We start from the raw sequence: 27,582 nt of genomic DNA on the forward strand, positions 1-27,582 counted from the left end.
AAAAAAAAAATCTATGAGAGACACCATGAACAAGCATGCTGGGCGAAATCAAAAGCTATCATTGTCACATTCCAGAAGCTTCAGGACACAGCAATCTCAAAGCAACGCACACATCTGCTGCTCTTAAGTGTTCCTCGGGTCTTCTGGCCTTGCATTCTTCTATACGCCAAATGCCCATCAATCTGCCTCCTTCCAGGACTGCAAAAAAGGCTCAAACTTGTCTGCAAACCAAGCCAGACAGGATGACATCGCCATGGCCCACATTCCCTGTCCCCAGGCCAAGCTGTGGCTGAATCTGTGCCATTGCCACCTCTCAGGACTGCTGAGCGTGGCTGGATGCAGAGACAGTCCTCCACTCTGTTTCTAGCTGCATTAGCACCGAACAAAGCACCCTGTAGGCAGCCCTGGGCCAGCTAAAGACAGGAAAGAAGAAAGGAAAGCGGAATCAAGATGTAGCAGATAGCAACCACAGATGAGGAAGTATTGAAACAGAAAGGGAGCAATCAAAGGAAAGATGAGGAACAAAAAACCCCACTGGCATCTGGCATCTGACGGTATTGCTGGAGAGCTCAGCCTATGCCTCTTACGACATTCCCCAAGACTAAGTGAGTACGGCAAAAAGCTGAAGACCCATTAAGGAAACGAGCAGCTGAGGATGGCCAGACCTCAGGACTAGGCCAGAGAGCATCTGTGTCTGCTGTCTCATTCCTGAAATGCTTTTTCTAGGGCCAGCAACCTTTGGCGCTTCAGTGACAGGCCACTGAAGAGCCAACGTGGGGAGGCAGAATTAGCCACCAAAAAATGTAGTGCAGGGTACTGCTCCCAACAGCCCAACAAAGTACCAACCCAAAAGCCTATCCGCTGACAAATCAAGGGAAACAGAAAACTACTCAGTTATAGAAAGAGATGAGGTGCTGGCACAGACATCAATGAACCCCGATGACACCGGAAAGCAGCCACCAACTGCAGTTCTGTGACACGCTTACAACAGGCAAATCCACAGACAGAGAGACCATACTAGGAACGGCCAAAGGTTGAGAGAAAGAGGAGAATGTTGGGGGTAGGAGGGAGACTACTTACTAAGTACGAGGTGTTCTTGGGGCAGGGGGAAATAAAGAAATCTCTCAGACATAGGAGTCAGGAATGAAGTGTCATGTCTGTGATCTCAGCACTTGGGAAGCCGAGGCAGGAGGATCACAAATTTGAGGTCAGCCTGCGCTACACCATAAGACCCGATGTCAAAAACATCAAAGCAGAGACCTTTCTGGAACTAGACAGCGGGAATGGTGGCACCATACCTGGGACACAGCAGGTGCCACCAGCCGTGACTATCAGAACAGGATCTAAGGCTGTGTGAACTTGACCTCCACTTTCGAAAAGAGAAAAATGAAGAGAAAACTGCAAAAATGTTGAAGGATGGAGCTGGCTTCCAGGAACACTAAGGTACTGAAGGGGTCTGTCTCCTCTCACAGGGAGGAGTCCATAGGATGTCAGTTAAGGAGACCAGAGGTTGCCAGTTGACACTTACATGGCAGCACACAGAAAAAGAGACAGTGGCTGAAGCCTGAAAGGGAAAGGGGGCAGTTAGCAAGAGGAAGAGGGGGAGGGGCAGATTGACATCCCCATAGAAACACCCTGACCTCCCTGACAGGACCTTCTTTGTCATTTCCTAAAGATTAGCACATGCCCATCTCTGGGCCAGGCCATGTCACAGGTGTCAGGACACTGTAGATACTCAATCCCTGGCCTCAGGGCGTAAGCCTCAGTGACTGTGACCTGGCTGAATAGAAGCCAAGGCTTGTGCCACCAAGCATAAATTAAACACTAAGAAGGGAACCCTTCTCTCTCACTGTCATTCACATGGGGTGTCTAGGTGGGGTTAGAGAGAATCAGCACAGCCCTAGGAACCAGCGGTAGGTCTCCAGCAGGGTGAGCTTTAAATGGAGATCCTGAGAGGGAAACGCAGCTGCTTTAATTTTTAAAAAAGTCTAGATTTCAGTCCAGACTGAGGAATGTGACCTTCTATCCTTGTTTTAGACAGAACTCACCTTGGACATACCGCACATGTGTCCAGGACTCCACAAGCCTCTACTTGTGTTAAGTTGTGGGATCTCACAACACACGGAGAGACAGACCATGCCTTAGGGAACTTCCGGTGTGGTGAAGACAAACAGGAGACAGGTGAATGCGAAAAATATGGGGCTGTTAATTCAGAGAGGAAAACGGGAGAAACAGGATCCTCTGTGTGTGCGTGTGGGTGCGCATGTGCATATTTGTGTGCGTACTTGTGTCTGCATGTTTTTAATGAGTAGATGTACATGCATGTGTTTTCATGATTTCATCCCAAATAAATAACCATATAAATAAGACACCAGTGCAAATCCACTGAGGCTGCTGCTGTAACAGTGCACCACCGACTGAAACTGAAACAACAGAAATTGATTCTACAGTTCAGAGCCACAAGTCCAAAATCAAGATGTCAGCAAGGCTGGTTTGCTTTGGTTTGAGGGGTGTGTGGTGTGTGTGTGTGTGTGTGTGGTGTGAGCACACAGCACACATGAGGCGTTCAGAGGACAACATTCAGAAATCAGCTCTCTCCTGCCAATGTAGGAAGGAGCTGCTGGGGGCTGAACTCAGAACTCTGGTTGTCAAGCCTACACAGCAAGTGCTGTTCCCCACTGAGTCATTTCAAGGTGTCTTTTTATTTGTTTGTTTGTTTGTTTATGCCAAGTCTCACTTTGTAGCCCAGCCTGGTCTTTCCCTACCTTTTCCTACCTCTGACTCCCAAGTGCTGAGATTGCACGTGTCAGCCACCATGACCAGCTGGTAGGGTTGGTGTCTTCTGGGGCCTCTCCTTGGGGTACAGGTTGCCATCTTCTCCCTGTCTGTTCTATGTGTTGTCCCTCTATATTCACGTGGTCACTGTCTAATTTCTTTTTTGTAAAGACACCAGTCGCATTGGATTAGAACCCTACCCAAATGACTGCACTTCGTTTTCCTTTTAAGGACCTGTCCCCAGATACAGCCTCAGTCTAAGGCTGCAGAGGATGGGACTCCTACTTGGGGACTTAGAAGTGACACAAGTCAGCCTCTCACAGCCTGGGGCTCTCATCACTGGGAATGGACCCTGGGATCCCAAGCCTTCTCCATCAGGAGCTCCTGAGCCTCACTAGGCTCAGCTCACCCTCAGCTGCATCTTTAGGGCCCAGAACACACCTGAAACCTCAGAAGGTTCCGGGAAAGCCTGCAGTGAAGGCCTAACGTAGCAATGAGGTGATGAAACTCTCCTTGAGGCAATAAGTCCTGTCTAGACCAAGAATTGCCACAGCTTTCCAATCCCCTGACCAGAGGACAAGGAGGTTCCAGGAAGACACCCCAAAAGCTACTTTAAGGGGATCAAAGGAGAATGGATGATCATAGTGCAGGAACAGGAGGCTGGGAGAAGGGACAAAGCTGCCCAGGAGAGTCAGAATAGAAGGACATAGAGCATCAGAGCCTACTTCCTAAACAGCCCCTCGTGGTGATAACATTTATGTCATCATCATCACTGGTCCATGTACTTCAAATCATATCCATGCTACCGGCTCCCTGAGAACCTTTCCAAGTACCCTAAGAGGCAGTGAGTCCCCAAGGAATATTACCCACTGAGGAAGAAACAAGAAACCACTCAAGTGTGGATGGGCCAGGGGCCCAAAGGCAGAACCTAGAGTCTCAGTTTCAGGCCCTACAGCAGCCCTATTGTCAAGCAGGGGTGAGGAGAGAGGAGTACCCCTGGGGTGCCAGCTCTGCTGTCATCCTTCACCTCCCATGCCCTGACCTATAGCTAAAGGGTTTTGTACCCCGGGGCCCAGTAGCCTCACAGGATATTGAGACTACTTGAGATATTAGGACATATGCTTTTCATCAGTCAGCATTCTGTCAGTGTCAGAATCCCAATTATGAACATCTTACAAGGAAAAAAGGTTTATTTTTGGTTCGTGGTCCCCCAAAGTCCACAGTCATCTTGGCCCTGTGGTATCATCAGACATCAAGGCATAACACAAAATAGGGAGAAAGAGAGGGGAAAGGAGAGGGGCAAGATGAAGATGGAGGGAGGAAGGGAGAGGGGGAGGAAGAGGGAAAGAAGAGGAGGTGATAGAGGGGGATAAAGAGAGGAGAGGTGCCATGTTCTAGCGGTTCTTTTGAGGGCAAGCCCCTACCAATCTAATATCTCTCAATTTGACTCAAGCCCCTAAAGTTCCTGCATCAGGCTGAGCACCAAGCCTCGGACACATGGATCTTTGAGAAACATTCCATATCAAACCATGACTAGCCCCTGTCAACCTTAGTTTTCCACAACCCCAAGCTTCACGTTACCAAAACCATTGACCTCTTTTCAGAGAAACACGAATTAGGTCATAAGCCCAAATTCACCAAGTGTGTGCCAGGCTCTCACAGGTAAGCTCTCCCTCTATCCTCATTAACCCATCCACCTAGACCTCCCACCCAGCCAGTTGCCAAGTAATTATTGAGTCAGATCTGTTCAATGCCAAGAATTGTGCCAGGCCAGAACTGCTACAGTTTATGACACCCTTTCCCAGTCCCGAGGAACTCAGAGTTTAGCAGGACAAAGATCAAACACATCAAGCACTGCCATCCCCAGTGGGAGGGGGATTCCACAGAAGGTGGAGAATGAAGAGACTGACTAGGAAAGTTCAGACCCCGCGGGGCAAGGTAAGGTTCACCTGGGAGGATCATGACTGGGATTATCATTTCTAAACACATGCATCGATTTGCAGTTACTATAATAAGCTATCTGAGGCTGGCCAAATCTATAGAGCTAAAGGTTTAGATCCAGGCATGGTGATACATATGTGTAATCCCAGAACAGGAGGTTGAGGCAGGAGAACCATGAGTTCCAGGCTAGCCTGGGCTACACATAGCGAGATTATAGCTTAGGAAATATTAAAGAGAGAGAGAGAGAGAGAGAGAGAGAGCGAGAGAGAGAGAGAGAGAGAGAGAGAAGGGATAGGGGAAGGGAGTAGAGGAGGCAGGAAGAGAAAGAAGGGAAGATGAGAGAGAAGGAGGGGAGGGAAGAAGGAGGAAGTCTGATTTACTCAGCTTGCAGTTCTGAGGGCCAAGGGCATGGTACCCATGAGTGGGCTCTGGTCAAGGTCCCAAGGCAGAAATCATCATAATGATAAAAGTACAAAAAAGTCTGACATGATGGTGCAAACCTCCAATTCCAACACTTTGGAGGCAGAGATAAGTAGACCTCTGTGAGTTCGAGGCCAGCCTGGTCCACAAAGCGAATTCTAGGATAGCTAGGACTGTTACACAGAGAAACCCCTCTCAAAACAAACAAACAAAAAAGTACAGAAAAAAAAAACAGAGAGAAAGCAATAGCCAGATGAGAGGCTAGAACAAGAAAGGCAATGCTTGCCCCCTTTCCAACAATATCTCACCCAAATTAACTTAGGGGTTCCATAGAACTAATTAATTCCTTCCAAGAGCAGCACAGCTAATAACCTAACAACCGCCCGCCAAGCTCCACCTCCTAACAGTCCTAGGGCTTCAGCCCTCCCCACTGAGGTCAAGGAAGAGACACTTGGACCACATGCACACCAGGACGCTCAAGCATGGGTGAAGGGAAGAGTCTTCAGATGCCAGCAATCACTGAGCCAAGGAAGGGTGCATAGGTACCAAGGGACCTGGCTCTGCCCAGTACAGGCGGAGAGGAGGCTAGAGAACAGGGGAAGTCGGGTGACATTTGTTCAAGGTCCCTGCCTGTCTGCACAAGGCTCAACAAGAGGCCCTTGGCCCTTCAGGCCATGAGAAGCCATTTTCAGGGTTAGATTTAAAACTCGGGGAGGACACTGCTGATGCTTTGCAGCCTGAGATTTTTGGTCCAGGAGTCATATAAGAGACCGTTACTAAGGACCACGTTAATGGAGAAGCTGCCACTGCTACCAGGATGTCAGAGACTTTGAAACCACCCCTGCAACCTTCTCTCATAAGGTGCAGCCTGTCAACACGGCTGTTTGCCTTCTCCCTACAAATAACAAAGAGCAACAGACGGATAAGTAACTGGTGATCTGTCTGTCACACAGCTGCCTGTCTGTGGTCACCCTGCCTGTATCTCTCACATTGCTCCTCATTTGCAGACTTACAGCCATAGACGTATTTTTTTCATCATTCACAGGGAAGCGTAATTTACACTTTCAACTGCTTTTTGAAAAACCATCTCCCCAAGACTGATGATAATAAAGCAGCCTGGTCACCAGGATGAACAGAGCACCCCAACTGCCCCCCAGCCCTGCCACCAACTGCAACCATGAGCAGACAACAACATAAACATGGATGCCAAGAGGCACAGGCCTCTGCACTGGGTCCTACAGTGACCTAGAGATCCTGAAGGGAGCCATGTGAGGTCATATCACAGTCCCCTGGGGAGGGAGGTTGATAAATCGAAGGAGAAGTAGCTGTTATGGCCAGGACCCCCGGAAGTCAGCACTGGGGAGTCTAGGCCTGGGAGATGGAGGTTTTCAGGCATGCATGACTTCCTGTCCCTACATAGGTTCTCTCATCACTGGCTTCTTGGGTACTATGGACTGAATTTGAACTGTTCCTCCCCCACAACCAAAAACTCATGTTTGAACCCTTACTCCTCAGGTCATAATGTTATCCTGAAGCTGTGCAGTCTTTAGGAGGTGGAGGTCCAGATGGCAAAAGTAGGCCACTATGGGCAGGCCTTTGGAAGTTACATTGGTCCCAGGTTCTAGTCAAACTCTCTACATCTTGATCAACCATTATGTGAATGACCTCCACTTCCCAAGCCTGTTACATGTGTAGAACTTTCTGATATACCTTCCCCATCACGAAGGACTGAAATACTCTAAACCATGATCCAATGCCAATGTCGCTCCCTTAAGGGGCTTCTGTCAGGTATTGTGATCATGGCAAGACAGATCACTAATACATGGGGCTAGAAGCCAGGCCAGAGGCAAAGGGCTGAGGCCAACACTGCTTCCCCAGTCCCCACAGTGTGCTTGACTGTGTTCCAGCATCTCCTCCATTGACTAGGCTCTCCTCACCCCAGGAAGTACTCAGCATGGCTCTACGAGGAACTGCCCTACCACAGAGCAGCTAGTGGTAGTTCTTCTTTACTACTCCCACGTGAGACTCAGGAAGCTCAGAGCCCCTCAGAATCTCTGACAGCCACCCCCACTGCTGGGCTTTAGAGGGCAGACACAGAGCCTGGATCAGAGCCCTCTATGTGAGCATCCACTAGAGCCAACCCCACATTCCTCCTGAGCAGGCTGTCACCACCAGCTCGAGGGCCACACCCTCCTCTTTACTGTGTATTCAAGACAAGGTATTTCCTGATGTTTTCCCCGGAGTGTGAGGAGGGTCCTCTCTGCCCTCTTGCCTAAACAGCTGTCATAGGCTCACGTCAGACATCTCTTTCTTGGTGATAGAGGGAACTGAAGAAACAGGATTTACGAGGGCCTGTAAGTATCACCATAAAGGTCAGGTGACAAGGACAGGATTGACATGGCCAATCAGGACTACAAAGACTGCATCTGAGTGGCTAGAAGAAGGTATCAACATCCTTTCTGCCATGTTCCAACTGGAAGACATTCGTCTGTCTTCTTCTGCTCTCTCTAACATGAAAATATTTACCACAACTAGCCATGGTAGTATATGCCTGGAATCCTAAGCCCTCAGGCAAGAGGACCATGGGTCTGAGGCCAGCCTGGGATATGTGGACAGGCTGTGTTTAAAAAGAAAAAGTGTGGGAGGAGGAGAAGAAAGAAAAGAAAACCAGGTACAGTGAGATGCACACCTGTAATCCCCACATGAAAGAGGTGGAGGCAAGAAGATCAACTGTTTGGTGCCTTTCTCATCTGTATAGCAAGCTCGAGGACAGGCTGAGCCACATAAGACTATGTCTGAGAAAGAGAACGAGATCGAGAGAATTTACTCAATTCAGGATCCTCTCCTCGGCAGAGAAATATTTCGGGCACCTGAATGCACCTGCTGTAGAAAAGTCCGTCTCTACGATGGTTTATTTGTCACCTGCTCTAAGGTAAGATTCCCTTTAATTACTGACCTGCTGTTAAGATTCTAATCTGTGCTGCATTAGAGGCTCTGGATGAGAGGAGACTGCAAATGGACTCTGGTTTAACAATTCCGATACACCTTGACGGACTTGAAGGGCCACAGAATGGCCATGAATTTCTCGGGCCAACTCCCCTTCAGCGATGATGCTACACACAGACAAAATGATGGTGGCTGAGAGGTGCGGAGGGACACTGAGGAAGCAGCTTTCTCTCACCAAGAGAAAGCACACACATAGATAGCGTTGACTGAGAAACAAGCAGAGCCGAGACTAAGAAAGGAAAATGAAATAAGGAAAGCGACAGCCGTCAGCAGTGGCCCAGACCCTCTGCACAACACCTGTGCCCAAAGAGACTAAGTTCACCTTGCACAGCTCTGTGCCTCACTGGACCTATTCATGGAAACTGAGGCACAAGGCCAAGGATGCACGTGCCCCAGGTTTCCTCAACCAGTGTCCGCATTGTGGTGGCTCAGCTAAGCATAGCCACGACCATCATCGTGACACCAGACTGCCTACCCAGCACCAAAGATAGAGCACTCCCATCCTTGCCTGGGTCATACCCGCTGACAGCAGTGTGCTAATGGCCTGTGGTGCTGTGGGGAGTTAGCAGGTTAGAGCTTTGTCCCTGGTGGAGACAATGGGATCCCACTCTCTTTTTTGCAGCAGCTGGCCTGCCCACCGTGTACACTCGTCACGAATCAATATGCCATCATAGGCCCAAAGCAACCGGCAAGGATGATCCTGAAGAAATGGCTCTTTAGTTAAGGTGACTTTCTCAGGTGCTCTGTGATAGCGACAGAAATCCTCCCTTTGTAGGAGTGTCCCAGTCCCAAGACAGTCCCAAGAGAGGCCCTTTCTTTAGTGCCAGTTTTTCTCTTCAGGGGTAACCAACAACAACTAAAGCCCTTACAGACACAAGGTGACACAACTCACATCCTGGAGGCTGAGTAAGCGGGTTCGCTCCTTGACAGACATGATTTGCCTTGAGTCACACACACTCTTCCCAGCCCGTCGTGTTAATCACGGCCTGTGGGTGTACAATGCCTGGGTGGAAGCAGAGATTCTTACAAGGGTCATCACATTCTTTGTTATTTTGTTTTCCTTGTGTGTGTGAAACCAAGTAACCGTCATGGTGGAGGACAGTCATAGTCACATGCACTGTCAAAATGAATGATCCTTCTTGGTCTTACTATATCCCTGGTTCAGTCTATGAGCTCGACGTTGGGTCTATGAAGATCACTTGGCCTTAGGGACCCCAGAGTGTGGAGGGTCCCAGGCCTTTAGGGTGAGTGGCAATGTGTCAGCAAAATCTGCCGAGGACAGCACCCAAGTCTAAGAAGTGAGAGCTGGCTAGGGAAGCTGTGGGCTATAAACCAAGTCTCCAGGCACACAATTCTTAAAATCCTGAGACTCTCCAAACTGTCGTCATTTTGTCTACACTTATCTAGTAAAGTGACCGACTCCTAGCTTCGGGTTAGGGACTGATCACAAGAAAGACCAATGCAGGATCAGGGAATCAGGACGTTTCAGCTTTACTCCCAACTCCAGGGAAATGGGGACGAGAACTGAGCTGATCCCAAGGACCAATAACGTAATCAATCCATGCCTCAGAATGAAACTTCCACAAGACCCCAAAGGTCTGCATAGCATGCCCACTCCTTCAACACCTGATGAATGGCATCATTGCAACCCTTCACATAGGGTTATATATAATATAATTGCCTCTACGACTTCCAACGCTGTAGCAAATCAGCCGAAACCAATGATGGGAACCCAGGACAGCAAATGCAGCCAGCAGATTGGAAGCACAGGTTTGGGACTGGCACTAAAATTAGGGGCTGTCTTCTGGCACTGCACCCTCAACCAGTGAAGCCTGATACCAACCTCAGGTGATACCAGGATTGACCCGAGTCTGAGGACACGTAGGGGACACCTGTGGTGAGGTGTGACACCTGTGGCCTTCTGCACAACCCAAGAAAAAGTCTGTATTGTGAGGCCAGTGTGAAAGCAACTGATATCCTCAGGATGTTCATCGCGATGGCGAGAAAAGGGACCACAGCAGAAAGACAGGCGTGTGTCAAGGGACAACGCCTCTGGCAAAGATCTTTCTCCAGAAAAGATTTAAAAGCTAATAAAATGCGGAGAGGGGCAGCGGGGGGGGGGGGGGGGGCAGCCTGGCAATGGGTTCCTATAATCTCAGCACCGGGGAGATAGAGATAGGAGGATTTGGGGTTCAAAGCCAACCTTGGCCACACAGTGAGCTTGAGGCCAGCCTGGGCTTCATAGGGCTGAATCTCAAAAACAACACAAACCTGTGACATGCTGCCCAAAGTGATGGCTCCTCAGGTGAATGCAGCCACACCACCAAAAGAAACAGTGTCTCAGTTTAAGACAAGGAAGGACAAGTGTTGGTGAGGTCCTTGATATGCTGGAACTCTCTTTTGTCACTGTTGGGGAAGAAGCTTTTCAACATGCCAGAAAGTAGAAGAACTGTGTGATCCAGCAAGCTAATTCCCAACACAGTGGAAACACAGATGCTAGCTACACAAATATCCATGGAAGAAACATTAACAATGACCAAAAAGGAGAAACCACCCAAATGTTCACCCACTGGCAAATGTGGCGCATCTATTTAATGGAATTTGGTCATGAAAAGTAAGAAAGTGCTGATACCAGCTACAGCATGGACAACTCTTAAGAACATTTTGGTATCTGGGCTGAAATGCTCCCTCTGAGAACCAAAGATCACAAAAAAGAAACCCAAAAAGCAAAAACAAAACAAAACAAAACAACAACAACAACAAAAACCCAACACCAGGCATGACAATCCCTCTTTTGAGTTGTTGGTCAGGGTTGTACAGGAGACTCCTAAAACACTATAGGCTATTGCTATTACCCTTGGTTGCTGCCAAGAGATCAAAGTAGTCCCTATTGCTGAAGACACGTGCACTTCAGACCAGGGCCCAGACGTCTGAAACTGAACTGAACACCTCTAACCTGAGGACTAGCTTTCATGGAACAAGAAAGCAGGGAAGCACTGAACAGTCCTACCAACTACGACACCTATAAACCACTACAATGACCAGCATGGAGAAATAACCCTAAGTGGCACACATACCTTGGCAGTAACCAACAGCTCTCTAATTGGACTGAAGACCTAGTCAGCAAGAGGGAAACCATGCCTGCTCCTGGAAATGTAGTCAGCTACCCAGGGATAGTGAAGTCCTGGATCCTGGAAAAGAACCTACAACCAACACTTCACTAAGGCAGCACAACCCTAGCTGCAGTCTAATTTTGTTTTTATACCTACAGGTAAGTGTAGTGCTCGCCCTTCATCAGAAAAACTTCTCTTTGCAACAGATGGAGACCATTAGAGAAAACCGTACCAATCAAAATGCAGCATCGTGATGTCAACAGATCCATCTACAACACAACTCCTACACCTAAGGCTCGGGGAGCATTTCAGAAGAGGGGGGCAGAAAGACTGCAAGAGACACAGGATCGGGGAGCTTGCTGTGAGAGCGTGTCTTCTAGTAAAGACAGAAACTATACCTGTCGAGTGTCACCAACATGACTGCATAAACATGGGCTGAACAGAGGTGACAACAGACATGCAAGGGGAAAGACCAGAAGGCCCCGCCCCTACACAGAGAACTACAGGCAACTGAAGAATGCCGAGACTGGGAGAAGCAGCTTTCCGCAGGGAAGAGCACACCAATAGCTTATCCAACACAAATGGTCAGCTCTAAAAATATATACATGCAAGTAACATTATACAGACCTACAGACTAAGAAGATCAGGAATATGTATATACTAGACATATATGCATGGTAACACCAATTAATGAAAAAAGAAGCCGTGAATTTGACAGAGAGCAAGGAGGAGTATTTGGGAGGGCTTGGAGGAGGAAAGGGAAAATGATGTAATTATACTATAATCTCAAAAATAATAAAATAAGAACATTATGCTAAGTGGAAGAAGCCAGGTATGACTTCATTTATGGAAAATCACCAGAACAGGAAATCTACAAGGTGTGTGGTCACCTGAGGCTGAGGTGGTGGGGACTAAGGAGCAAGTGAGGTAACCATGGTAACAGATATACAACTCCATGAATGTTAAAACAAAATTAACACGCATGGTTTTGTTTGCTTCTAATGGATGTTATATCTCAATAAAGCTGCCCAAAAGGGAAAAACAGAAGAGGGAGTAAGAGCAAGAGCAGCCTGGGAGGACACTGCGGGGAGACGAAACCGCATAGGGAAGAAGAAAACAGCATGGAGAACCAAGTCACTGCGAGACTTGATGTTCCAGGTGTGTCTGATAAGGTGACACGTGCAGAAACAGCTAAGACTACATCTGGTGGCAGACGGGGCTGGTCTCGAAGAAGATTGCAGATGGAGCTACAGCAAGCTCTACAGTTGCACTTCCCTATTCTAAACGCCCAGAATCCAAAATGCTCCACCCACATGATACCCCAAATGGAAAATCCCACACTGGCTTCCTATGCTGAGTCGTGGAGAAGACAAGCAGATTAAAAATACCGTATGAGCTGGGCACTGTGGTGCAATCCTGTAATCCCAGGCACTTGGGAGGGTGAGGCAGAAAGATCAAAAGTCCAAAGCCAGGGTTACAGGGGGATTTGGAGGCCAGCTTAGACAAGGTAGTGAGATTTAGTTTTTAGAATAAAAAGATACAAGTAGGGCTGGAAAGTAGCTCAATGGTACACCAACGACACTGGCACTAGGATACTAGCCCCACATGTATAAAACACTCAGTTTAATCTTCAGTAACATCACACACACACACACACACACACACACACACACGCACATACATACTTCTGCTTAAACTTCAGTCCAAGATATCTATGGATGTGCAAACATTCGGAAATCTGAAATGTTTTTGACCCAGACATTTTGGATGAAAGACACTCAACTGTATTGTTGTGGCAATGAAATACCCCAGAAACCTTAAACAGGAGAGGGCTGTGGTCAATCAGCCTTAAAAGTCACCGAGGAATGCAGCCAGCAGCCTAACCAAGGCACTGAGCAATAAAATCCAGGACGGCAGGACCTGCAGGTCCCACTTGGGATTAGGGAGATAGCCCTTTGGTGACATCATCTCTCCTTTGGACCTCTCGAATGCTGGCCTGGGACTTGATTCAGAGCCCACAGAAACACTTTAGATAGGCCCTTTCTGCCCACATGGCCTGGTCCACCCCTGTAATCTCAGCAGTTGGGAAGCTGAGGAATTACCATGTTCCCGGCTAGTCTAGGCTACAGAAATCCTGCCTCAAAAGTGTATTGTGTATGTGTATGGAAACAGACAGACAGACAGAGATTACTTAGCATGTACAAAGGACTTGGGTTCCATCCCTAGAACTAAAAGAGAGGAAGGGAGGGAGGGAGGGAGGGAGGGAGGGAGGGAGGGAGGGAGGGAGGGAGGGAGGGAGGGGAGTAATGCGTGTTCCATTCACTCTCTTGGGATATTTCCTTTGCTCCACGAACAGACAAAGCATGAGAAAAGAAAACCTGACATCCTTTAGTAGTCTCTAGAACTTCACCTCTCCCACAAACTAACCTTTTCCTCATTACAAGAAGAGTCTCTTCCAAGAGTCCAGAAAGCAAGAAGCTCATCAGGCCAGGTTAAAAAAAAAGTAAAACCAATTAGCCCAGCCCTAGCAACAGGGATTCTTATGTAACAGTTTCCATCAAACTAAGGAGAACTCAGCTGCAGCTCTCTGAGGCTTTGGACCAGCCTCAGACCTGAGGCTGCATATAACCCAAGGCTCATAAGAAAGTGTTCTGCACACATGGACTCCAATGGGTCTCCCCAAGATCCACAACATCCCCAGAAGCTTGCTAAAAGTGCAATCTCACCAGGTATGGTGGCACACACTTATAATACCAGCACCAGGCAGGAAGGAGTAGGAGGATAGAGAGTTCAAGGCTAGCCTGAGCTCTGCTTACCCTGTCTCTGGGGTGGGGGAGCAGAAGGTGCAAAACAATGCAGAAGCTGGGGCTCCACCCCAAGTCCTAGAATCTGAACCTGGACCTCCTGAGAACCCAGGATATCTGTCTTACCTACATGCTGCCCCAAGACATCCCTACACAGTGAGCTCAGAAGGGCAAGGGAAAGAGATGTCAGCAGCCCTGCAGTGGAAGCCCCAATTAACAGGCTTAGCTGAGTCCAACTTGGCTCAAAATCAGGGCATGCAGAACCCTGAATTCTACTAACAGAGTGTGTGTAGGCATCCAGCTCTTACCCCTGACCTCACAGGAGCGCTATAAAACTCAATTCTGCACTTGCCTGGAGTACGGAAGGCAGCAGCAGCTGCAGAGAGAGAATCCCTAGCTGCAGAAGCTAGCCTCCTGCCCTGCACGCTACTGCCCACATCTGGGAAGTGGCCCCACCACTGGCTGCGTGCTGGATGTTGGCAATGAAAGCAGCAGCAGGTCTCCCATTGCAGTCCCCAACCTTGTCCACACAGAATATCAGCTTCCCCTTGGAGCTAAAAAATTGTCTCAGGAGGTGGAAGCCATATCTTGAGTGTATGAACTTTCTAATGTTGGGGACAGTGAACAAGACCCTTCTAGGCTTGCTCCCCACCACTGCAGCTCTTCATTTTCATCTGGAGTGGGCCTGAGTCCTGCCACTCATCACCCTGGCTGCCAGCGGCCTAGGTGTGGGCTGAGCCTTGTGCTTTTGTTCACTGTTAGGCTTTTAGCCTTGCCTTCACCCTGTGGTCAGGGACCTGCTGCGGACATATCTCTTTCCTCAGATTAAATATTCTTATAGAGGTCTAATTCCAAAATTGGTTCTTTCCATAGCTCCACATAATCCACTTAAAAACATAAATCCAACATCCAATCTAATTCCAGGATTTAACATATCTTACAGATAAAGTAAAAACTACCCCCTTCATGAATCCACACGCCTTGATGCTCAGACGGGGGGGGGGGGGGGGGGGGGGGCGCGCAAAGGCCAGCAATGGCATCAGCTCTTGGGAGCTGGCTGGAAGGGCAGCCTCTCTGTGAGGTGAAAGGTGAACTGCAGTCGACTGCTAGGGTACGGGTGACATTGCTTGGCCTTGGCCTGTGTGGCAGGGAAGTCTCCTGGGACTGAGCCTTTCACCGGGCAAGCTCTCCCTTGTACCATCAAGCTGGCTGCGTCAGACTGCATAGAATCAGAGCAGACTCAGTGGGTATCAATGGAGAACCACTTGAGGGAGAGAAGGAAACCCCTTGGGGAAGTCCCAGACATGTTCCACGTGTCTCATGTCCACCGAAGGGCTGGGAGTATAAGTGGGCGCTGAAAACTTTCCGAGCAGGCTTGAGACTCTGTTCAACTGTGGTACCGGGTCCCTTTGTTTATAATACTGGACTCCTAGACTTGGTCCTAGATTCGATTTTGTGCTGAGCACCGCCCTTGATGATCGACTACTCAACGGAGCTGTATTTTTCCCCCTCCGTGCACAACAAACGCTGAAAGCTATTTATCAATAAAACACTTGCTAAATGAGAATAGTAGACTCGAACTAAATTTAAAGTTCCGCTTTCCTACTTCTATTCCTAAATTCTATTACAAATCAGCAGCAGATGCCTCTGTGACGGCCTTCCAGGAGCCACTGCCGAAATAAGGACGCTTTCTCTGATGATTAAATTAGGACGAGGAATCATTTCGGTAGAGTTTTTTAAAATAGCACCTCTGAAGAATTTTTACAGCTTAATTAGTTTTCTTGTTGGTTAACCCTGGCGTTCTCTGCATGTGACAGGCAGAGACGAAGGAAGAAGAACTGAGGTACGTAGGCAGAACAGTGGATGCTAACATCTGGAAGGACTTTGAGCCAAATCTGTGTGAACCCATAGTCTCTCCAAAAAGGTTGCTTGTTAGTTGTGTGGGATGGGAGAGTCCCCAAAGACTCCTCAAGGGAAGTTTTTTTATTTTTTGCTTGTATATTTGTGTGTGGGTGTGCTTACAAGGGTATGTATGTACATATGTATGTGTGTGTGTACACATAAGTGCAGGAGCAGGTACATGTGTGTGCAAGTGTGTGTAAAAGGCCAGAGGCTGATGTCAGGTGTCCTCTCCAATTGCTCTCCACTTTATTTCCAGCAGGAAGGTCTCTCGATGAACCTGAGGTTTTCCCACAAGACTACTCTAGCTAGATCATTTCCCCAGGGCTCCATCCTTTACTTCCCAATCCCAGGGATTCACAAGCAGGTGCTGGGGATTTGAACTCAGGTCTTTACATTTGTAGGACAAGTGATTTATCCCCTAAGCCGTCTTCTCTCTCCACACTACCTCCATGGGGGAGTTTATACTTGTTAATCCCAGTGTACTGCCTTGGTTGTATCTGCATAGTACGTGCTCACGTAAAAGAGAGAAACAAATCTGCAGAGCCTAGACTCAGGAAATGAGCATGCTTATGCCAAGTGGACCAAGTGGCTACTTGGTGTGCTCAGGGAGCTCTTGATGCCGGGACAGCTTATGGAAAAGGAGCCTGCATGGAAGGAGTAGCTCTGCCTCCACTCCAAGGAGGTTTGGTGATCTGAGTCCAAAACAACAACAACAAAAAAAAAAAAACAATAGATAAATGAATGACAGGGGGCATATAAATTTAGTAACATATGAAGACTCTGGAGTCTCTCTCAATGAAAGACTACATGGTTGAACACTTATCACCTTCTCAGGGAAGAGGGACTTGGAGCCTGTAGAGCTGGAGGCAATTTTTGAGGAAGGGTGCTTTTCAGGGGGAATAAATGGGTCTGGAAAATGGGTAACAGTTTGGGACAAACTTCAGCTGGACTCAGCAGGGTGTCAACTCTTCTAATCTGAAGGAGTTATGCCTTAGATGAATGGGGAGCGTCTCAAGATGAAAGTCTGAGCTCAGGAAGAAAAATGGTGGAGATGAGGAATGGAGATGGGAGAAGGGTCGGGCAGACCTCCGTTCAAAATGTTCAGAACGGTGAAGCCATCCCCAGGCGAGGCTCAGGGTCCCTGATAGGCTTGTAGCACCAAACTACCTTGCTACAGACCTTCAGCACAAGCAAGAGGCAAACCCATCTTACTTTAGTCACTGAATTCCCACAACTTTTTGTTACTGTTTGTCCTCACCTGTCCTGACACCATACTAGCTCATAATGCAGCCATCATCAGAATATCTCTCCACGGCAAACTGCTCAAAAAACACCATTACCCAATGTAAAACAACATTGTTTGCCCCTGGGAAACACGATTCATCTCAGTCACCCTCTCCAGTCTTCAGATTTCACTCCAGCGGTCTTTACCCCATTTCCCTTTCTTTTTCCTCTTCCCAGGTTTCCTCGTGTTTGTGATTTTATCTTATTGTGCCATATGCTTTTTGGTAGGATGCCTTAAATGCTTTCTGCAACAAGGTGACAGACAGGCAGTCACACGCACAGACACACTAGACTTGGCTGCAGAAGAAATCTGGCTTTAAAAAAAAAAGTCAAACCTACCTCTCAAAATGCGAAGATTTGCTATAACAGGCTATTTAAAAGAATGTGACCCGAGGTCAGGGCATAATCCTTCAATCCCTTCTAGCCACAATGGCTACTACATATGCAGTCCCTGCCATCCCGACTTTTTTACTTTAATTCATTTCTGGATGCCACCAGCCCCTTCCACTTCCTTGTAACAAGTACAAACTCTGCTAACTTCATGGAAATATGAAATGTCACTAAGCAACATTGTGAATCTAGAAATTCCGGTTTGGATTAGTTCTTGAGCCTTCTGCATTCCTGATCCTGGAGTAAGCATAGGTAAGCCTCATTTTAACCAGTTCCTCTTGGGGATTTAGATGGGAGTTAAGCTTGCCCTTGCTAAGAAGTGCTGTGTAAAAAGGCGTGGTGATGTTCACACCTTGCCTAACAGAGGCCTCTGGACTGGAAGTACAACTCAGGGGTCAGAAGGCATACACACCTTCATGCTTTTCAGTCACACTGCTCTGTGGGGTTGCACTCCTGTAACCCAGCACCTGAAGGCTGAGACAGGCAGGAAGATTGTTCAAGGCCAGCCTGGACTACAGAGTCAATTCTAGACCCACCTGGGCTACAGAGACAGGATCTATCTAAAAAGAACAATGAGCCTAGCCGTGATGGCGCACGCCTTTAATTCCAGCACTCAGGAGGCAGAGGCAGGTGGATCTCTGTGAGTTTGAGGCCAGCCTGGTCTACAGAGTGAGTTCCAGGACAGCCAGGGCTACACAGAGATATCCTGTCTCAAAACAAAACAAAAGGCAACAACAACAACAACAAAAAGAGCACAATGAAAAAAAAAAAAACTTTTGTTACTTTTTCGTGAAGGCTGTCTTTTTTCAGCCAGACATGGTGGCACATACCTGTAAGCCCAAGCAATAAGGAGCTCAGATAGGAGAAGGGTACCAAGTTGCAGGCGAGCTCAGTCAAGTCCAGAAAAGTAGACTTTGTCTTGAAAAACCATAAATAAATCTTTGTAGTTACATTTACAGCCCCTGAGTTAGAGAAAGATGGGATCTGATGGTGACGTTTTGTGTTCTCTATTAGAAAGGGTCTACTCAGATATTCTGTTCCTTTGTATACCAATCTTTTTCTCTTCAATTTGGGGAGTGCCTGTTTTGAATGTGTGTGTATGTGAGTGTATGTGTATATGTGAGCACAGGTGCCTGTGGAGGACAGAAGAGGGCATCGGGTCTCTTGGAGCTAGAGCTACAGGCAGCCATGAGTCACCCAACATGAGGGCTGGGACACTGAATCTCATCCTCTGTAAGAGCCGCAGGGGTTCTTCATAGACTAGCTATGTCTCCATCCAGGTCTGGATAGGTTTTAAAATAATAGCTTATACAATGAACTTTGTGCATTATGAACATAAACGTTTCACACGGTGCTAACCTATGGCAACACAAGTCACTACACGCAAGGCTGAATGTGGTTGCTTATGTTTGTAGGTCCAAAACTTCAGAGACCGAGGTAGAAGGATCGCCACAAGTTCAAGGACAGCCTTTGGCTGCCTGATGAATTCCAGACAAGCATGGGCTATACAACTCGATGTCCTGTCTCAAAACAACCTTCTTGGATAGGAAGTGAAAAAGACCGAAGAGCATGCCCCCATAACCTCAAGACCTCCCAAGAGGCTCCATGTTTAAAAAGTTCCCCTGGACCAATCCTTGACTCCATCCACCTGTGAGGATACCTAAGATCCACAGGGTAGCTGGTGGTGGTCCACATTTGTAATCCCAGCACTTGAGAGGCTGAGGCAGAGTTCAAGGACTACTATGAATTTAAGGACGGCCTGGGCTATACTTCTGGGGTCCAGACAAGAAGAGCAGGAGTGCGAGGTCATCCTCAGCTTCATCGTGGGTTTGAGACCAGAGCGGACTACATGTGGCCCCATCTTAAAACAGCAACAAAACAAAATTTTCTCAGGACATACACACAAGCTCTGATTTCTGAACTATCCCTGTAGCTTTTCTACTGCCACAGCAGCCCTGTGAGGCGGTGACAGAGCACATATGGCCTCACCTCTCACTGCCTCCTGCACCAGCTTTAATTTTGTCTTGCCTCTTGGCCCACAAAGCCTAGAAATCGTTTCCTGGCCTTTGCTAGAAAAGGTTTGCCAAGACAAGTGCAAGAAAGAGAAGCTCCAGGAAACCCTCCTAAGGGAGGATAGGCAGACTTCCTAGCTAAAGCATAGGGCAGGAAGGGGAAGAGCCTCATGCGTCCGGACTGGGCAGACAGATGGAGGTGACCTTCCTTCAGCCAGGAGGGTAGGCAGAAGACGTGGAGAGAGCAGAGATTATGGGCTTTGACACGTGAGATCCGAGTGCCTGGGAATTGGATCTTGACTCAAATCTGTAGCTTGAGAAAGGAAGTGAACCAGGAAGTGAGGCAAATAAAAACAAACCTTTATCAGGGGGGCGTGCAGAGGAGATACTAAATGGGACAGAGGGAAGTAAGCAGATCCTTATAATACTCTATACTGGGATGGAGGCCTGTGGCTCAGAGGTCGAATGTGGCTCAGCACGTCCAAGGCACTGGGTTTGGTCCCCAGCACCAAAACAAAAAACAAACAAACAAAAACAAACAAATAAACAAAACAACAAAAACCAACTCAAAAAAAAACCCTAAAAAACCAACTTCTCACCTTTCAGGGTTCACACACTCAACTACAAAGTTACAATGTCAGCTCATGTTCTGCTCTGCCAAAGGAAAAGCCAGGCACACCTGCTGGCTACCATTTCTCCTTCTCCCTGTCGGTATAAACACCACCTCAGCATCCTTGCCTCTGCAGGAAGAGAGGAATCTACTAATTTGTCAGTTAGGGACAGGGGGATCCATCCCAGCGTTCTATCAAAAAGATCTGTCATTTTGACCTCGCTGCTGTGGGTAATAAAGGGAGATCGTAATAGGAATGCTGTCCCCTGAGGGGCCTAGTAGCAGTCTCGATACCATATATGTACACAGGGCTTCCTGGTTAACCTCACACATCCTTTCACTCTTGGGGGCCAGCATGGCCTTCACATTGAGGGTCTACCCAGCCACCAGACACAAGCTGGGCCTTTTTAGGCTGAAAATACAGGAAGGTAGGTGGTAGCTCATTCACATTTCTAGGTGGAAGTAGATCTCAGGGATTTGCCCAGTGGTTAACAGATGTCGGGGATTCCTGCCGACTTGTTGCTAAGGGAACTTTTGTAAAGATGCCTGGAGCCCACAAAATCCAGAAGCTCTGTTCGATGCTTTAAAGCCTTGCAAGTGGCCTCATGGCCAGGCCAGTGCATGGCGTTTTTGCAGCGTGGTTCCTGCTGGGCAGAAACAGACAGTGCTGTGGCCACAGGTAGATGTTCACACAGCAGCAGCTGCTGATGCGGGCCCCCTAATTGAATGGCAGGATGACTCTATGAAAATGGCACAATTACATACCTGGGGGAGCCACCAGCCCTAATTGTGAGCAGAGTCAATGACCGCCCCCAAAAAATATTGGCGTGAAGGTCAAAGTCACACCCATTTTAGGTAATTTTCATGTTACGGGGAAAAAGGCCCCAGATTAAAATCAATTTATGTACCATAGCAAACATCTCCTAACTGTCAGGCAGCTCAGAGACACTGTGTCCATTAATTATCAAAGCTCTGGCATGGAAAGGCTGGCCTGGTGCTAATGGCTCAGCAGACAGGCTCTAGGGCCAGGCAAACATTTTTTCAGAGTCCAGTAGCATCATTTACTATGCGCTTCTATAAAGAAATTGCTGGAATCTTTTTTTAAAAATGTTTTTTAACTCCTAGGATGGGAATAGAGGAGTAAAGTCTCCAAACCATGACGCCTTTTCTGCTTCTAGGGGCGGTCTCTCCCTCTCTCTCTCTCTCTCTCTCTCTCTCTCTCTCTCTCTCTCTTTTTCTCTCTCTCTCACATTGGTCCAACAGTCAAGTTTAAACCTTGTGACCCCCTTCTAATGTATATCACGTGGTGTCTTCACCATCCTTGAGAGGCCAGAAATGTGCAAATGAACCCTGCTCCTGTTTCCAAGGCTGAACCTACCTCCCCTTCCATGCTACTTCCAGGCTATTCCTGTGACTCATTTTGCCAACAGCATATGGCAGAGTGATGTGCTCAGCCTGAGTCAAAGCCTTAAGAAAGTCCAGCAAGTCATCCCTTTGTCTCCTAGGAAGCTGGTCACTGACTACAAAAGAACTCTAACCACCCTGCAGAAGAAAAGCTATATGACAATGCTCTGAAGGAAGATACACCATGTGGAAAGAGGCCAGACAGAACAACCAGGTAAGTGAATATGGCCCTTCTACAAGTCCAACCCAATGGAGTCTCCTGGACTCAATCCTCAGCTGCCACTTGACTTCAACTCTCTTGGCATAGGAGTTTGCCAAGGTGAACCAACAGAAGAACCGCTCAGCTGAGCTCTGTCCACTCTGAGTCGCACAGGATGGATTCCGGGGTGCCTTGTTACCTAGCAATAGAAAACCCACTTCTTCATTGTTCACGGTACAGCCCACCAACTTCCACAGCTACCCCATCACCTCCTGCCACACAATCACATGAGCCCAGACTAAGCAAAGAGGAAAAGGAGAGGACACGGAGTTCCAGAATCTCCCTTTGCACTGCCCCATCCCACATACAAGCACTGCCACAGTCTGTGTTGACTTACTCCACTGTGAATGGCTATGACAGAATACACAAGCTGGGTAATTTATGAAGTGAATTTATTTCTCGTGGTTCTGGAATACACAAGCTGGGTAATTTATGAAGTGAATTTATTTCTCGTGGTTCTGGAGGCCTAGGAGTCTAACATGGAGGTGTCAGCCTCTGTTGAGTTCTTATGGCATCATCCCATGGGAGAAGGCAGAAAGGAAAAGGGTGAGCTCTCAAACTATACACTGCCAAGCCTCTTTATAACTGGTGTTAATTTCTCCGTGATGGTGGAACCCTCGTAACCTAAATACCACCTGATAGGGTTGTGCTTCAGTGGTTACGTCTTCAACACATTCTGGGGACACAGCACAAGCGGTACCTGTCATGTCTAGACCTGCTGGCATGGACCTCGGCACCACCTGAAGGAAAGCTCTGGCATGCCTGTATTCCAATCTTCTCACCCTCCTAAAACCCCTTCCCCAAAACTCTGGGTGCTTCTACTAAAGTATTATACTACCCATTAGGTCTCTGATTTTTTTCCCCAAAGGAAGAGCAGACCACAGGAATTCCTGAGTCCAGTTAGAACTTCCAGGTTGGGCCAGACCAGCCTTCGTACCGACTCTGGTACCAGGCCTGACTCTCCAACTCTTCCCTGGGATAGAGTGCCCACTTCTATCTACCTCCCGAGGAGCTGTGCCTGCATTCTTGAGGACTGGTGGAAATGGCCCTTCATGTCGGGTCCCCAAGACTATGGAAGTGATCCAGGGCCTGACTTGGAGCTGGCTAGTACCCCACAGCCTCCAGCCTGGCCTCATTTCTTCTGTCTGTTCACTCTTCTTCTCGGGTGTCTCTCAAACAATATCAGTGGAGCTCTCCGCTGCTCCCTTTCTTCGTGGCTGAAGGGATTACCAAGAAAGGCTTTTCCAGCCACTGTCATCTCAGGGCCTTTATACACCACAGCCAGCTTTGGGTGTCGCCTGTTAAGCCTGGTTATGGTTGGGCTCTTAAAGGTTTCACAAAGTCTCATATACTAAAGATTCAGTAATCCTAACCTGTGGCATTCCTAGAAAGCAGTGGAACCTTTGGGACGTAGGTCCTAGTTGGGGGATGGGGTAGGGGGAGCTAGGACACTATCCCTCCTTCCTGCCCAGTATGAGATGCTCCTCTTTATCACATACTCAGAATTTAATGGACTAAGAATTGGCCATAAACTGAAAACTCCAAACCCAGGTTCAATATACACCCTTCTTCCTTGCGAATTTGATCCCAGGTGCCTTGCCACAGCAATAGGAAGCTGACCAGCATAGCTCTCATACCTCTGGGGAGAATAGGTCCCCTGTGAAGGGTTACCCCTCAAGTAAGCAGGACCCCTGTGGCCAGGGTCCCCAGGTCCCATGTTCCTCTGTGTGGGCCTAGGTCCTCTAGAGTCCATCTTCTTAAGCCAGATATTCACTCTATTGTTTTCCCTGTTCTTAGGAGTCTTGACCAAAGAGATTGCCCCAAAGACCATGTCTTCTGACCCTGCTTCTATCTGAGGCTGGCCATGTCCAATGCAGAGCTAGCAGGCCTTTGGGGGTCAGCTTGCAATGTCCCCTCCACAGTGAGTGTTTCCTGCAAAGGCAGACCTCTGGCTTCCCTTTCTTTGTCTGAACCAGGAAGAGATTCCTGGGGAGAGTCTACTTTGCACATTCTTGTCAGTGTCTCACACCCTCCACTAAGATACTTCCTGTTGTCCCTCTTTCCACTAGAGGGCAAAAGGGACACCTTGAGGAAAAACCCTGTTCTCAGCTGGGTGCCCATCACTCTGTCCTTCCCCAGGAGGTTGATGAGGCCCATTCTGTTTGGATTTCTTCCCCTACTTCAGGACCCCCTTCAAAGCCTATGGGTTCACTGCTTCCTGCTGCTGGGCTTCTGCAGTCTCGGGATCCATACACTTCACACTGCACCCACTGGCTGCTCCCCACCTTACCCCAGTCTGCCTGTGAGTACTCAGCCCATCCCAGGAGACTCCAGGGCATATCTCCCTTCCCAGCTCTCTGCCTAGTGATCCAGTTTATTCTGATAGGAGGGTGCCAGCCACCAAGAACCGGATCCATGAACCTCTACGCTGGTGCTGAGAATTCTAGTCAGTACATGGGCAGTGGGGCCACCCTTGCCTCCACCTCAGCTGGTTAGAGGTGAATTTAAACTTCAGGGTTGGCAGCAGGGATGCTCCAGGGTGTGTGTGTGTGTGTGTGTGTGTGTGTGTGTGGTGTGTGTGTGTGTGTGTGTGTATGTGTCCATCCCCAGGTTGTTGCTATCTTTCTTTTGGCCCCAGGATTGCAGGTCTTATTAAGGATATTGTCACCAACATATCAACCTCAGGGGCATGGCTCACCCTTCTTCACATCCTCCGCTCTTTTACTGACCTTTGAGTTTCAAAATACTCAAGGAGTTCAGCCAGTTACCCAAGTTTTTGGAGGACAGACTTGCCTTTCTCATGCTGCCATGTCTCCTCCTGTCTGTAAAATGAGAACAGTGCCAGGTATTGTGGCACAAGCCTGGAACCCCAGCACTCAGAAGCAGAGGCAAGAAGACTGCAAATCTGAAGCTTGCCTGAGCTACAGAGCTAGACTGTGGCTCAAAACGGAGCTTCCTACGTGGAGGTCAGTACCCCACCTTCACAGAAGGGTCAGGAAGCTGGTGATGATGTGCATGCCTTGTGTAGGTATTCCTGGTGGCACCAAGTTGCTATTAATAGATGGGAGGGGTCTGAAAGGTCCCTAAGGACCAGAGACTTCCCAGCTCTCTAAGTGCAAAGGGATGCTACGGGCACACCCAGGCCATCCCTGTGATAATTTGGCTTTGTCTCCTGGGCCTGTTCATGCTCCCCACCCCCACCCCACCCTGGAAAAAGCAGGGGCACTCTGTTCTTACAAATCCCCACCCAAAACAGCTGGCTGAAGCCAGTCAGGAACACACCTCACCAGACAGAATCTCCACATCAGTATTTCCCGGGGAAATGTGGCCACCAAGAGAACTCAAACGTCTTTCAGAGAGCTTTGGTCAGGAGGTTCAAGGTTTCACTTTCAGATGACGCTTATTATTATTATTATTATTATTATTATTATTATTATTATTATTATTTTGCCCTTAGAGATGGACCTGGGAAATGCAGCAGAAACAGGTGCTGGGAACACACCCTGAGTTCCCAGAGACACCTCTGCTAAGACCCCACGAAGCTCATTCCAGCCTTTCGTCCAGGAATACTATGGTCCGTTTAGAGCGAATCTGTTTCCTGGACCTGAGAGAACTATCATGTGCTTCCAAAAGACTGGGTAAACATTTGATAATGCTGCCACAGGACACTTGTCAGGCCTGCCCAGTCTACAACCACCTAACCAGTATCTCCCCACCTCACCCTGGCCCCAGTCACATGTAACATTTTTCATTCAAAATTTGTTACTTTGTTCTTAAGTAGGTCCCAGGAGAAGATAAATTTGGTTCCTTATTTAGGCTAGTTCCTACCAAAACCTAAGATTACCTACACGACTGAGGGCGAGGGTTAGTTTAGTCTTTATGATGACCCCGGGGTCAGCGGCCTCTCTGTAAAGACTGAAAAATACCCCCTCTCTCTCACAGACACAAAACACACACAAAGGACTTTAGAAACTTAGGCTCTCACTCAGACTGTGACCATGAGCTCAGTGATTAGAGGCCAGAGAGGCCTCGCAATTGTCACCCAGACAATAAGCAGCCAGCTGACTTGGCTCAGCTGTCCTATGTAGCCTTGGGGCCAAGCCAGATCACCAGGAACAAGTCACTTTAGGGTGCTGAGCCTAAAGGAGGGGGCGCTGCCTGAGGTCCTAGCTGTATCCTCGGACAAGCTTGCTGCTCTGCTCCGACTCACTCACTGCTAACTGGTGCACCTCAGCTGACCAGTAAGTGGGCGGCCCGGGGCAAGCCGGGCAGTCCGCCTCCCGTAAAGAATGACTGACCACTGGTTCGCGGGAAAGGCGGGGCTGTGGGGCCACCTTTCCGAGCCCCAATCATCCATCCGTTCGCCTTGCCAAGACCACCGAGCTCGGCGGCCCCTTGGCGGCCCCTGTCATTCGCGGCAGCGCGCCCGCTTGCTTCAGAACTCGCACAGGCAACAAGTTCTCCCTTCCCCCGAGCGGCCACGACGTGCTTGGGAGGCTGGGTACGAGGGGAACACTGCCCACGCCCCAGGGCACCCCCGCACCCTTCATTCCCCAGAGCGCCGAGGTTGGGTGGATAGCAGGTCCTCGACCCCAACCCTAGCCTCTTACCTCCAGCAGCTGCACGTAGCTGGCGGGGAACCAGCCACGGAGCCCGTCGTCCTTCTCGCCTTCCCACCAGCCGCCGTCCGGGACCTGGAGCAGCGTGAGCAACTCGCCCGCAGTGAAGCGTAGTCCCTGGCTGTGCCGTTCCCCGGAGAAGGGGTACAGGGTCCGGCAGCGGGCGCCGGCCATGACCCTGGCGCCCGGGCTCACAGTGCAACCCGCATCCCTGCCTAGCCCCGCGGGCTGGCCAGAGGCTGCGCGGGGTCCCAGGCGCCCGGTGCTCCGGGCTCCCGCGCTCTGGGCGCGCGCCGTGGCGGGGGAGCGCAGGGGTCCCTGGGCCTCCAGGCTACAAGCGCTGCTTGCGGGAAACGGACGCTCGCCGTCCGCACTGGCTCCGTGGGCTCCGCGGCTCGGGAGCGCTAGCGGCGACGCCCCCGGGCCGGGCGGCTCTGCGGTCCCCGCGCCGGGCGGGGGGCGGGGCTCAAGGGGAGGAGACCCAGGGGCCGCGGGGCTCACAAGACAACTTCCCCTGGCTGCTTCGGCCGGGGACGTCCGAGTGCACTGAGAGGCGCAACTGCCCCGGGAGGTGGTGCTCAGAGCATCCGCCTTGGCGGGGCTCGTCCGAGGTCAGCGGAGCCCGGGAAGACACGGGGGGAGCGCGCGCGCTGACGGCCGGTGGCCGGGCGGAGACTATCTCGAGGCGACCAGGGCGGGCAAGGGGCCGGGCCAGACCGGCCACGCCCGCGGAGGGCCTGGCACTCCCCAGCAGAGGGGCTCCCCGGCGACCCGCCACCCAGAGCCGCTGGAATGGGAACGCCCCTCGATTCCTCGGATTTGGATCTGTGGTGGGTGACAGGCGGCGCTGCCTCCCAGGTGTCTGCTAGGGAATCTGTTTGTGACCATCATTGTAGAGCATGAAGCCTGGTTGAACTTGACTCTCAGAAAACTGAACAATGGATAAAGACAGGTTTGAAGGCTGGCGCCGAGGCCGGGAAGCTCCGTGACAGCGTGTAACACCAGCGCGGGGGCGGGGAGGGGAGCACGACTCGCCATGCAGA

General features: G+C 49.3%; 1 protein-coding gene across 2 annotated transcripts in view; it reads right to left on the reverse strand.

Annotated features, from left to right (window-relative positions):
- Gas7 (growth arrest specific 7) overlaps positions 1-26,939 on the reverse strand; it is a 233,891-nt gene extending 206,952 nt beyond the window's left edge. The window contains exon 1 of one of the 2 annotated variants that reach the window (XM_038328544.1): positions 26,531-26,939. In XM_038328544.1, the coding sequence (XP_038184472.1) occupies positions 26,531-26,713 (183 nt within the window). In that variant the 5' untranslated portion in view covers positions 26,714-26,939. The remainder of the gene's footprint in view (positions 1-26,530) is intronic. The other variant, XM_038328546.1, reaches the window with a different exon arrangement.
- Between the last annotated feature and the right edge of the window lie 643 nt (positions 26,940-27,582).

The sequence above is a fragment of the Arvicola amphibius genome, chromosome 4 (genome assembly GCF_903992535.2).
Source record: "Arvicola amphibius chromosome 4, mArvAmp1.2, whole genome shotgun sequence".
NCBI lineage: Eukaryota > Metazoa > Chordata > Mammalia > Rodentia > Cricetidae > Arvicola > Arvicola amphibius.